General features: G+C 34.3%; 1 protein-coding gene and 1 pseudogene across 8 annotated transcripts in view; one reads left to right on the top strand and one right to left on the bottom strand.

Annotated features, from left to right (window-relative positions):
* Exoc6 (exocyst complex component 6) overlaps positions 1-13,668 on the bottom strand; it is a 261,380-nt gene that overhangs the window by 129,949 nt on the left and 117,763 nt on the right. For all 8 annotated transcript variants that reach the window (XR_015440362.1, XM_087184918.1, XM_087184922.1 and 5 more), the window contains 4 exons: positions 8,773-8,819; positions 8,534-8,654; positions 6,868-6,939; positions 4,751-4,848 (listed from right to left, as the gene is read on the bottom strand). Coding sequence is in view for 7 of the 8 variants with exons in the window: in XM_087184918.1 (XP_087041044.1) it covers positions 4,751-4,848; positions 6,868-6,939; positions 8,534-8,654; positions 8,773-8,819 (338 nt within the window). In the remaining variant the exon portion in view is untranslated. The remainder of the gene's footprint in view (positions 1-4,750; positions 4,849-6,867; positions 6,940-8,533; positions 8,655-8,772; positions 8,820-13,668) is intronic.
* LOC101698678 (S-phase kinase-associated protein 1 pseudogene) lies at positions 11,264-12,334 on the top strand (annotated as a pseudogene).

Raw genomic sequence — 13,668 nt, 5'->3', positions numbered from 1 at the left:
AGTGCACATATGACTTTTCATGTCCGTTAGTATTTGTTTTATATAGTTGGGTGCACTAGTGTTTGGTGCATAGATATTTATGACTGTCATCTCTTCCTCTTGGATTCTTCCCTTTACAAGGATGTAGTGTCCTTCTTCGCCTTTTTAATCAGTGTTGGGTGAAATCTACTTGATCTGCCAAGAGGATAGCTACTCCTGCTTTTTTTTGGGTTCCTGTCACATGGAGTATTGTTTTCCATCCTTTAACTTTCAGTGTATGAGTTTCCTTTTGAATTAAGTGTGTTTCTTGTATGCAGCATATTGTTGGATTTTGCTTCTTGACCCATTCTGCCAGTCTATTTCTTTTGATTGGTGAATTGAGACCATTAACATTGATGGTTATAACTGAAACATATTGACTTGTCATTGCCATGACTTTTTCTTTTTGTTGGGTTCTCCCCCTTTCCATTTAATTTCTTGTCATACCAGATGTGTTCATTCTGCTTTGCTTCCTGGGGTTGTGATCCTCAATGTCTCTTCCTAGGATATTGTGTAAAATGCTTTGGAGTGCTGGTTTGGTATTCATGAAGTTCCTAAGGTGCTCTTTGTCATGAAAGTATCTTATTTCTCCAATTTTGAAAGATAGTTTTGCAGGGTACATCAATCTGGGTTGGAGGCTGTTTTCTTTTAGGGCTTGGAATATGTCACTCCAAGCTCTTCTTGCCTTGATGGTTTGTGCTGAGAAGTCTGCTGTGATTCTGATGGGCTTTCCTTTGTATTTGATTTGTTTCTTTTCTCTGACTGCTTGGAGAACTTTGTTCTTCTGTTGTGTTTCTGGAATCTTAACAATTATATGCATATGTGTAGATTTTTTTTGATCAAGGCTAGTTGGAGTCCTATATGCCTCATGTATCTGTATGTCAAGCTCTCTTCCCGTGCTTGGGAAGTTTTCTGCCATTATTTCTGTGAAGAGATTTTTTTATGTCATCTCCACTGTCTCCTGTTTCTTCATTGAGCCCAATCAGTCTTATGTTATTCTTCTTTGCATCATCTAGTAGCTGCTGGATTGATTTCTCATGTTCCCTTACAATTTTGAAGCAATTTTTCTTTTCCTGGTCAGTAATTGCAATCTTATCTTCTATATCTGAAATTCTGTCCTCACATTGGCTCATTCTGCTGTGTAGACTTTCAATGGAGTTTTTCATCTCCTGGAAATCTATTTGCATCCGTTTTATGGAATCCATTTGTTTCTTATGTTGGGATTCCCTCATGTTCCTCAGCTCCTCTCTAGATTTATTAATCATGTCTTGCACTAGGGGCACAATTTCTTCTGTTATCTGAGAAATTATTTCTGATTTCATTTTTTCCAGATCCCCTTTTGTTGCCAGTTCAGTGGGTCCAGGTGCTTGAGTATCAGAGTGTTCCATCTCATTTCCCTTTGTGGTTGCTGTAGGTGATCTGGAAGTCTGGTTTTGAGACTTATTTACATGTTTTCTCATTTCGACTGGGGTGTGTGGCTGTTAGCACCTGCACAGATTACCTCCTCTGAGCTGAGTGAGGTGGAACAGAGGCCGGGAGCAGTGGTAGTGATGGTGACCCAAAAGCCCTTTCCTGTGAGCTGGGAGCAGCGGGAGGGACGGTGGCCTGGAAGCCCCTTCCTCTGGACCAGGAGCAGTGGGATGGTGGCTCAGAAGCCCCTCCCTCTGGGCTGGGAGCGGTGGCAGAGATGGTGGCCTGGAAGCCCCTTCCTCTGGGCCAGGAGCAGCGGGACAGAAGGTAGCCCAAAAGCCCTTTCCTCTGGGCTGGGAGCAGCGGGAGGGATGGTGACCAGGAAGCCCCTTCCTCTGGACCAGGAGCAGTGGGACGGCGGCTCAGAAGCCCCTATCTCTGGGCCAGTATCAATGAAGTCTTACCCCTCAAAGTTCATGTATAATCTCATCTTTCCATTATCTCATATCTTCTTTGTTGGATAGCCTCTTGATACTCAAATTTTACTTTTCTGGTGTAGAACAAACGTCAAGATGATAAAGTTTGAACAAGCTCATTATCCAGAACTAAAAACAGATCCATGACATGGGGAGTATTCTAGTCAGATTTCTTGATAGGGTCAATTTTCAAAATGTCTTTAAGGCTTTAAGCTCTTGAAGAGCAAAATAATGTGTTACATTTATTTAGTCTCTCATAATGTTATGATTAGAAAAGGATCTTTTGCCAGGGATTTAGCTCACCTGCACAAGGACCCAAGTTCGATCCCTGGTAACATAAATACATACATACATACATACATACATACATACATACATACATAAATCTGCAACCATAAAAAAAAAGAAAGAAAGAAAAGGACCTTTTACAGTTAGTGAGGCAGAGCTATTTACTTATCACATATCCATATGCTCTCCTACATAGCTCCCTCACAGGCAACCACATGACTAGTTTTGGCCACTGGGCTATGAATGGAGGTAATATGTATTGCTTTGAATAGAAAAGCATTTGTGAGCCAACTATATAACCCTTCTTCCCATGGTGACAAGGGATACAACATGTTGAGAAGAACTATAAATGCAAACAGCTTAGCTCTCCTGACTACTAGACCTACTTGTAGACTTCTCTACGAGTGAGAAAATGACTAATTCATTGAGATTTGGGAGATTATTTGTTATTGTTGCTGTTGTTGTTGTTGTTGCTGCTGCTGCTACAGCATGACCTTGTCTGTCCTAAGGTATCTGATGTCCAAGCATCAATTTATTTTAACCTATAATTCTGTTTAATATGGTACCAATTATGTTCTAAGCTCTCAACTGCAATGAAAATTCTCTACCTTATGAAAATAAAAGCAAGATCCACATTCCTGACCCAAACAGGACAGTCAGATATGCAAACAAACTATAATGTTTATATTATAATAAGAAAGGTAAGAGTTTCAAAAGCAGGACAAAGAAGGGAGAAATTCTGAGTAGGTGAAGGAATATCCATGGAAAGTGTTACAGCCAAAGTATGGACTCTGTAAAGTCTTGAAAGATGAATAAAATGACTTCCATTGTGCTCATGAACAGAAGGAACATATGTGCAAAGACATAAGAGAAAAATACTTGTTTCCTCAATTTGAGGGTGCAATGTCACTGCTAAAAGTATTAAAATAGATAAGAAAGTATAATCTAACAACAATTATAAAAATCTGAGCATCCTTTTGCAGAGGCCAATTACAAGATTTCATAAGTATGAAGATATATCATTATATCATACCATACATTTTATAGATTACTACCTCTATTTTTAAAGTATTTAATATAAAAAACTGATGATAGTTACCCATCATCTATATTGTCAATTATCCATTTGGGAAAGCACCTTGACAGTATTTCTCCTAAAGAATGTTGATACAATAAGCTCAAATAAGTATTTAGTTGATTTTTTTTTTCTGGTATGGGGGTTGAACTCAGGACCTTGTGCTTTCGAATGGACAAAATATTTCTATTACAAAATTCAGGAAGTCAACCTTCAAAGTTTTGAAAACTGTTGGGCCCAGCTGGTATTAAATCAGTCAACATATCAAATATTATTGACATATTATTTGTATCATACTTTGGGTAACCTAGATGTAAGATCTCAAGATTGACTCTTTTTTCTGAAAGAGAAAGGGAAAAGAGAGAGAGGGAATGAGGGAAGTTGAAAGGGAAGGACCAGGTAGAAGACAGGGAAGATAGAAAGTAAAAGAAAAAGAGGGGAGGAAAGAAAGCTTTTAGTTATTAAAAGGGATTATATTTCTCTTTTCATAGGAGTCCAGAGTCTCATAAATATTAAAATACTTTAGTTCATACTCTTTAGGCAAGTGGGTAATCACAAAAGTGATTTTCTTATTTACAGTCTTTAAGATTTTTAATCTAGCTAGGTTATCTGTAAAAAAGCAGCACTTTCCTCAAACCAAATTAAAAGCTATAAATCTGTCTCTAATGTAAAATATCTTTGAATATTTAGTCTTATAAGTATCTAATCATTTACTGGAAAAACAATTACATATATATAATTAAAAGTTGACTATAAATGGCACTGCCACTGTGGAAAACCAAATGGCAGTTCCTCAAAAAAATGAATGATGCATTTATTACATGATCCAGCATTCCACTACCAGGTATAACCCTAAAAGACTTGAAAGCAGGAACCCAAACAAATGAATGCACACTTATGTTTATAACAGCATTACTCACAATAGCCAAAAAGTGGAAACAATTTAAATGTGCACTGACAAATACAGAAACAAAATGTGATATATATATCACACACACACATACACACAGTAGAAGATTACACACACACACACACACACACACCATGGAAGATTATTCAGTCTTAAAAGGAAAGAAATTCTGACATGCTACAACATAAATGAACCTTGATGACATGATCCAGACACAAAAGGATAAATATTGTACCATTTACATGAAGTACTTAGAGTAATACATTTTAGAGACAATATAAGATGGTGGTTGCCAGGGGCTGGACGGAGGAAATTAGGAGTTATTGTCAATGGTATAAAATTTCTGTAGGGAAGATGAGAAAGTTCCGAGACAGACGGTAGTAATGGCTGCAACAATGTGAATGCACTTAACAACACTGAACTGTACATTTAAAAATGGTTAAAATGGTAAATTGTATGTATTTACCATAATAAAATTTGATTATAAATATTTTATTGCCATATACAAAATCAATTAGTTGAGCATTTGACAAAAGTCATTCATTACATTAAGGTACCATGGCTTAGACTAACCTGAAAACTCCAGCCCATTTCTTAAGTAGTATTTCATTGTATTGATCTCTTATTTCAAATAAAAGGTCAAAAAGTCGATTCACCGGAAAACCATAACCCTAAAATATATTTAAAAAGTCAACTGTGTAAAAATTATTCATACAAAATGTTAGGCATACTAGATAATCATTTGAAAAGAATCAGTAGATCACACCGTACGTCATTCTAAAAGCATAGGAAAAATTTCCTTTCGATTTTCTACTAGAGTGTATTAAGTAAAAAACAGGTCTAGAAAGAGTTTTATGGCATCAACATAATTTTTCCTTTTCTCCTGTCTCTTTTCAGTCAACATTACCTGCATTAGCCTCAAAAAGTATTTCCTATCTATGATAATAGTTCTATCATCAATCCAGTTTATTAACAAACTTAAAAATCATCTAAACTCCCCCATACACATTTAATCAATTACCAAGTACTTTTCATTTCATCTCCTTTACAAACCTCTTTCAAATATGTCATTCTTCTCCAACATCTACCTATCTTTTTTTCTTCTAGAAATATTCCCAGTATAATTGCTTTATTTCAGATCCTTCACATCTCTTCTCTAGACCACTTTAAGAATTTCCTAAACTGAAATACCAACTACCTGTTTCTTTTAACTGAATAAGTTGCCTAGACTCTCAAAATTCCAAGTGTAAACCTGATTGATCATGTCATTCCCCTGGTTAAAAACATAAAAGGCATATTAAAAGTCTCACAAGACCTGACACAATCTACATCAAACTACCTTAACAATTTCCTCACCACTATTTGCACTTCCTTGCTGACACCCATATATTGCACTTTCTAATACTACCAAGCTGTTCAACCAGTTTCACATTCACTATACCATACGTCTATCTACAGTTCACACATATTCATTTCTCTTCCATAAATGCTTTTCTTCTTATACTTGCTGAACTTATTCTTCAGAATCTAGCTTCCATTTTAATTTCCCCTATAGCCTTCTCCAACTCCTAGAATCAAAATTAGTTACTTTATTTTCTGTGTCCCCAAAGCTCTTTTACATGTTGCTATATTATATTGCCTTATTATACTGCCTTATCAAATACCTTATTTGTTCACAACTAAACTGAATTTCTTAAAGCTAAGGACTTTTATGTCCCTATTGTGTTACTAATTTTATGTCTCTACCAATCTGCAAATCAACTAACTGTTAGCAGGTAATGAATGCTCAAAAGTGTTAGTGAATAAATCAACAAATGTTTACTTTTGATTTGCTCAATAGGCAGTAAGAAAAACTATAAATGTACTAGTTTTAACTTTTACTTTATTGTTCAGTCACCAATGATAAAACAGACATTTAAAAGGTAAAATTTCCAATAAATTCAAAAAAACTATAAATTATATAACAGTCTTTTTTTTTTTTTTTTTTTGGTACCGGGGATCAAATTCAGGACCTTTCGCTTTCGAGGCAGGCGGTGGAATCACTGAGCTAAATCCCCAGCCCATATATAACATTCTTTAGGTTTTTTTTGAAAAGTCACTTCCATTCTTCAATTAATAGGTATAAATTAAAAAGCTAATATTGGTAAATTTAGTGTAAGATCTACCTAATAAGACTGTCAATTTTCAATAAAATGAAAATACTATAGAATTTCTAAATAAGTAGAAAGGACTGGTGTTTTTCTTGATCTTATTTCAAAGCAATGAATTAGAACGGCATCCTTGCAAGGTTTACATAACCATCACTGTAGCTTTTTCAATGCCTGTATTACCTGGGTTCTTTCTACTATATCATGTGTCTTTTTAATTACAAAAATACTTTATTCTAACTGAATGGCCAATATTTAAAAAGACAGTAAAGGGTCAGGGATTTAGCTCAGTGATTCTGCTGCCTGGCCCGCAAGCACAAGGAACCAAGTTCGATCCCCGGTAACAAAAAAAAAAAGACAGTGACATTTCTTGAGCTCTTTCCAAGCTTCATAATTGGGAAGGAGGTGGTATGAATAATCCTGGGTAATAGAGGAATATACAAGTAAACACTTATTGCTACTAGTTTGCTACCCATGAATCCACAATAAAATAAGCACTCTTTAAGTGCTCAAAATAGCCATTAATAGACTATTAACACTCACCTGTAAAGTATCTGCAAAAATTACAATGAGATTCTTCAGCTCTAAAACAAGATCAGGGTCAGTGCAGTAAGACTGAGGGAATATAGGACAGGTAGGTGTGGGGGAGGAAACAAAAAAACAAAAAGACAAGAGTCATTTAGTTAAAAATTAAGCACCTGTTTTTACTTTTAATCTACCAGAATTACAATAAAATTAAAATCTTGATTAGACAGATTAAACTATTGCTCTATTTAATATAAGTTTTCAGGGAGAGATCAAAATATGACATATCAAAATGTAACTATTACATAAAAAAATCTTTCTGAAATATGCACACTTAAAAGAACTGGTCAAAACAATAATGCTTGTATTTCTAAAAGTCTTTAGATTTTAAGGAACTTGTTATTTTAAACTGAAACAATGATTTTCACATAGACCACATATTTTTATTTTACATTATCTGATTATCTTATATAAGAGCCACATATTTACTTTTTCCAATATAAGAATGACAATTTAAGTACTTCTTAATAATTAACTAAAGAAAACTACTAAAGTCAAAGGGATAGTGAAATTTATTGTCCCTTTAACAGCATTTAATACGAATTTAATTTTTAATATTTACATTAAATATTATGACTCCATATTTAATGTCACAAAATGAATGGGAAACATACAAAATTTTATATATTTAGAGCTGATATGAATAGAAACCATGATAAAATGTACTATTTTTGGGCTTGAGTTACACCTCAGTGTTACAGCAGTTGCCTAGCATATATGAGGCCCTGGGGTCAATCTCTAGCACCGAAAATTAAGAATCTTTTTTTGTTTCTTTTTTGTTTTGTTTTGGTACTGGGAATCAAACTCAGGGCCTTACCCTTGCCAGCCAGGCACTGCATTGCTGAGCTATATCCCCAGCCCAAAAAAGGATTTTTAAAATTAATATATTAGAAAAAGCTGTGGATCATTAGACAGTGTATCAAGAATCTAAATTCTTGGTATTTTAAATCTCACCAATTATAAAAATAATATAAACAATTTGTAAAAAGGACACAATTTTAAATATGGGGACATATGCTGAAGTTCTCTTGAGGAAAAGTCTTTACTGACCAATAATTAATTCTAATGATCTTTGTAATACTAACATGTCTATTATTTCCACTAAAGACATTAGGAAAATATTTGATCATTTAACTTTAACCCATAAAAAAGCTTTAAGGGTTCATCATTTCAAATGAATTCTAAATCTGAAAACTAAAAAATGTTAAGAAATTCATAACTATGGTATTACTGCAAATTATAAACAGTGAGGAACAAGTTCTATTGAGTTTTATGGTGGAGTTTATTTTGGAAACAAAGAATTTGGAATGATAATTTTAAAAAAATCTGTCTTCATGGTGCTTTGCAGTGATCTAATGAAGAGGTCAGTTGAGACTAATGAGATCAGCTTAGTTCTTCATTTTCTATAATGCTAGAATAAAAGTGTCTTGGGAAGCTCCAGCCAATTGCAAAACCCAGCTTCATATTACCAGAAAAACAAAAGCCTGACATTATTACTTCCAAACCTGAGCATTACCAAAAAATGCTGAATGATGGAGGTATAGTTTTCCTTTGACATTATGCAACTCAGAAGTTCTTGAAGTAACTGAATTAAAACTTTAGTAACATAAATTATCTGACTTACTGAATGAGCTCTAAGGACAGCGATTATCTTTGAGAGGGCCATGTTCCAAAGTTCATCAGTGTATGCCCTGGTTACCAATCCTTGCGTCACATGTAAAATGTGATCTTCCACCACAAAGAACCTAAAACAGTAATTACCAACATAGCATGTGGTTTTTTAAAAATCCAAATAGAAAATAATTATTTCTGACATTTAGCATAATATGAAACTGATACTTTATTTTCATATTAGATACATACCCCACAATTTGAGTGAAATATCTTCTATAGCCATCAACTGTTTCATGCTTTAAATGAAAAATAAAAATCAAATTTAAACCAATAAATACCAGCAACACAAAAGTTCCAAATCACTAAAAATTCTTCAGCAAATATTTATTGAGAGCCTTCTATAAGCTGCATACATTGTTAGGTGCCACGGATACACTTGTAAATAACAAAAAGTCTTTACCCTAACGGAATGTTCATTTGACAGGAGATAAGACAATAAACAGGTTAAAAAGTAAATGAGATTTCAGAACCCCTTTCTCAGCATTCTAGTTGAAACCACCATCAGCTCTCACTTGGGCTAATATGTCATCTCACCTAGTCACCCCAGCTTCCAAGCTTGCCTTCCCATACTCTATTCTCCATATACAGTAGTTGTCAATATTTTTCAAACAGTAATGAGAACATTATATCTTCTGCCAAAAACCCTTTAGTGCCTTTTCATATGATACACAACAAAAACCAAACTCCTTAAAAACAGTCTACAATTGCCTATTGTTTATAATTTTAACAAAAGGTATAAAGTAAAACACTTAATTGTCTGACTTTCATTCATAATGTAATTTACATAAAATATCTCATAGTTCAATTAAGTTTGAAAGGTATATTTTCATGTTTTATAAATCTGATCAAATTTTCAAATACCTGTGGTTTTATCCATTTTAGGGGGTAAGATTATTAGTACTTTTTAACATAAAAATACTACAATCAGGAAATGCAGTCCAAGTGACTCTAAACATTTGAAATTTTCTAGTACTTGATTTATAACATATTATATGATCCAATTTGTATAACATTCCATGTATGCTTGAAAAGCGTATGTTTTTACAATTGTTCAAGCAAGAGTCTCTATATTTCATTACATCAAGCCTCTTAAGCATTTTCTGTATCCTTACTGACAGTCTACTTGGTTAACAAGACACTGGGACAAAATGTCTCAGTGGGATACTTGTGGATTTCCAATTCTTGAAGTTATGGCAATAACTTGCTTTAAATATTCTGAATTCATAAATTACTCAAAATATTTTGAATTAATGTCATTAAGTGCATATAGGTTTAGAATAGTTTTTTTCTGTAGTATATGAAAGTAGATATTTGGTTTGTTCTTTTAATAGTTACTTTAAAATCACATTATACATCCTTAAATAATCAAACTCTAAAACAGTCAAGTTTTTATTGTTCTTCTAGATAACTAAGACACTGAAGAATGATTCGCTTTCATTAACTTCAATTCACTCCAATGTCTATTACTGTGAATTTTAATTTATGTTCAAATGCATACTATCTTGATAATTTCCTGCAATCAATATAGATTTACTATAGTGATTTCTTTGCTATTGTATGTACCTCCATTATCTTTCAATTTTTTCACTTAGAATGATGCTTTTGAAATACCTACATGTACATACATGTTATTAAGTGCTTTTTATTGCTGAGTAGCATTTCATTATATGAATGCATAATAATTTGTTTATTCATGCTGGTGTACTACAATTTACCTAGTTTTATTTTTGTTTGTTTGTTTTGGTACCGGGGATCAAGCTCGGGTCTTTGCGCTTGCGCAGCAGGCGGTGAAATCACTGAGCTAAATCCCCGGCCCTTAACCAGTTTTAGTACACAGAAATTCATGGTATTTCTAACTTTGTGCAATTATTAATTTAACTACTATAAACATTCACATACAGGCCACTTTGTAAAATAATATTTTTATTTTTCATAAGTAATGGCAGGACTATGGGACTATATAATTCATCATTATGAACTGCCAAAAAGTTTTCCAAAGTGTCAATGTAATTTTCTAACTCATCAGAAGTATAAGAGAGATCTAGTTGTTCCACATCCTCATTAGCACTTGGTACCATCAGTCTTTAAAGGTTAATCATTGTAGTAAATATGTAGTGGTAATTCACTGAAATTTGAATTTTATTTCCTTGATAAAAAAGTACACTGAATATCTTTTCATGTGCTTATTTAACATCTGTATAGCTTTCATAAAATGTTAATTCAAATCATTTTTTGCCCATTTTAAAAGCTAGTTTGTCTTTAATTGCTGAGCTATATGGGTTCTTTATATATTCTGGAAACGAGCTCTTTGTTACACATGAGTTTGACATGTATTTTCTCCAAGCTTTATCTTGCCTTTTAATTTTGACAGCACCTTTTGAAGAGAAGTTGTTAATTTCACTATTCATCTGGTATTTTTCTTTATGGCTTATGCCTAAGAACACAAAGATCTTTGTTTTCTTCTAAAAGTTTTATAATTTTAGCTCTTATATTTAGGTTTATCCTTCACACTAAAATCAGGAACAAGACAAGGATGCTGACTATCACCACTCCTGTTCAATATAGTTTAGGAAACATTAGCCACAGCAATTAGACAAGAGAAAGAAATAAAAGGAATAAAGATAGGAAATGAAGAAGTCAAATTGTCGGAGTGTGGGCTCGGCTACTTGCTCTCATCTCCCTTGGGTCCACTGTCCTCTAGAGACCAAGCACCATGCCTTCAATTAAGTTGCAGAGTTCTGATGGAGAGATATTTGAAGTTGATGTTGAAATTGCCAGTCTATGACAATCAAGACCATGTTGGAAGATTTGGGAATGGATGATGAAGGAGATGATGACCCAGTTCCTCTACCAAATGTTAATGCAGCAATATTAAAAGGGGTGATTTTGTGGTGCACCCACAAGGATGACCCTCCTCCTCCTAAGGGTGACAAGAACAAAGAAAAGTGAACAGATGATATCCCTGATGGGACCAAGAATTCCTGAAAGTTGACCAAGGAACTCTTTTTGAACTTATTCTGGCAGCATACTACCTAGACATCAAAGGCTTGCTTGATGTTACATGCAAGACTGTTGACAATATGATCAAGGGGAAAACTCCTGAGGAGATTCGTTTAAGACCTTCAATATCAAAAATGACTTTACTGAAGAGGAGGAAGCCCAGGTACACAAGGAGAACCAGTGGTGTGAAGAGAAGTGAAATGTTGTGCCTGACACTGTAACACTATAAGGATTGTTCCAAATACTAGTTGCACTGCTTTGTTTATAATTGTTAATATTAGACAAACAGTAGACAAATGCGGCAGCAAATCAGTTGTACTAGCATAATATTGTTCTCATTGCATGTGTAGCTTCACTACAGATTCCAAACCAATGACTGAATTTCTTCTAGTCTGAGCAAATATTCTGAATAAAATGGAACTGTGGGTTCTCTGTAGAAAGTTGACATTTTGAGCTTTCCCTCTTTTTTGTAAAGTGATTTCTTCCTAGTTTATTGTTCATCTGATGTTAGTGAGCTTTTAAAAGTTGACACTGTAAATAAAACAACTTGCAAAAAGTTTTCTGAAATAGAATTAACAAAATATTATCTTTATTCCAAAGTTGGAAACTGGAAAAAGGCACTTGAAATAACTGTTCCAAGTGGGGTTATTTAGGATATCTTCCAGTCTCCAGAGTCAAGCAGAATCACTGGTATAGATAGACCTGTATGTAGCAGAGCTCCCTTAGTTGGACCTGAGGTCTTATTTTATTTGTTTTTAAATTTTTAATCTTCACAGACTTGAGTACGTTGCCTAGAGACTCAGTAACTACCAAGTTTGTGGTTTGGGAGAGAAATGTAACTAAACAGTTTGTTAGCTTTTCAACTAAAGACAACACTTACTTCAAAAAAAAAAAAGTCAAATTGTCATTATTTTGCAGATGACACGATACTCTACCAAAAGACCCCAAGAACTCCACCAAAAGTCTTCTAGACTTACTAACCAAATTCAGTAAAGTAGCTGGATACAAGGTCAACACACAAAAATCAATAGCTTTCCTGTACACCAATGACAGACTCACTGAGACAGAAATAGGGCAAACAATTCCTTTCACAATAGCATCCAAAAAACTGAAATATCTAGGAATCAACCTAACAAAAGAAATCAAAGACCTCTTCTCTGAAAACTATAGCACTTTGAAAAGAGAGATAGAAGGGAATATCAGAAAATGGAAAGACATCCCTTGATCCTGGGTAGGAAGGATCACCATAGTGAAAATGGCTATACTTCCAAAATTGCTATATAGATTCAATGCAATCCCAATTGAAATGCCAGCAGCATACTTCACAGGCCTCGAGAAAACAATCCAAAAATTCATTTGGAACAAGAGACCTAGAATAGCAAAAGCAATTCTATGTAACAGAGACATGGCAGGGGGTATCACAACCCCCAATTTGAAACTATACTACAAAGCTACTGTGATAAAAACAGCATTGTACTGGCAAATAAAAAGACCTGAAGACCAGTGGAACAGATTAGAAGATGCAGAAACAACTGTAGACACACTTAGCCACCTCATCTTTGACAAAGGAGCCAAACACCCTCACTGGAGGAAGGATAGTCTCTTTAATAAACAGTGCTGAAGAAACTGGGTTGCAACTTGCCAAAGACTAAAACTAGACCTATATCTCTCACCATCCACTAATCTAAAATCGAAATGGATTAAAGATCTAAATATAAAAACAGAAACGCTGGAACAAAAGTTAGGTAGAACTCTTGAAGACACTGGGGTAGGAAAAGACTTTATGAACAAAACCTCAGTTGCCTGTGAACTAGCACAAACAATCAACAAGTGGGATCTCTTTTTACTAAAAAGCTTCTGCACGGCAAGAGAAACCACCAGCAGTGTGAAGAGACAACCCACAATGTAGGAAAAAATTTTCACCAGCAGTCCCTCAGACAAAGGTCTACTATCTCGAATCTATATAAGAACTTTAAAAAAATCAGACCTTCCAAATTTAAAGACCCAATCCAAAAATGGGCATCTGAAATGAACAGACATTTCTCACACAAAGAAGTAGACATGGCAAATAAACATATGAAAAAA

This window comes from Heterocephalus glaber, unplaced genomic scaffold, assembly GCF_053883595.1.
Source record: "Heterocephalus glaber isolate CG9 unplaced genomic scaffold, H.glaber_assembly_v1.0 deba00001497, whole genome shotgun sequence".
Classification (NCBI taxonomy): domain Eukaryota; kingdom Metazoa; phylum Chordata; class Mammalia; order Rodentia; family Bathyergidae; genus Heterocephalus; species Heterocephalus glaber.
This window is presented reverse-complemented; position numbering and strand designations above follow the sequence as displayed.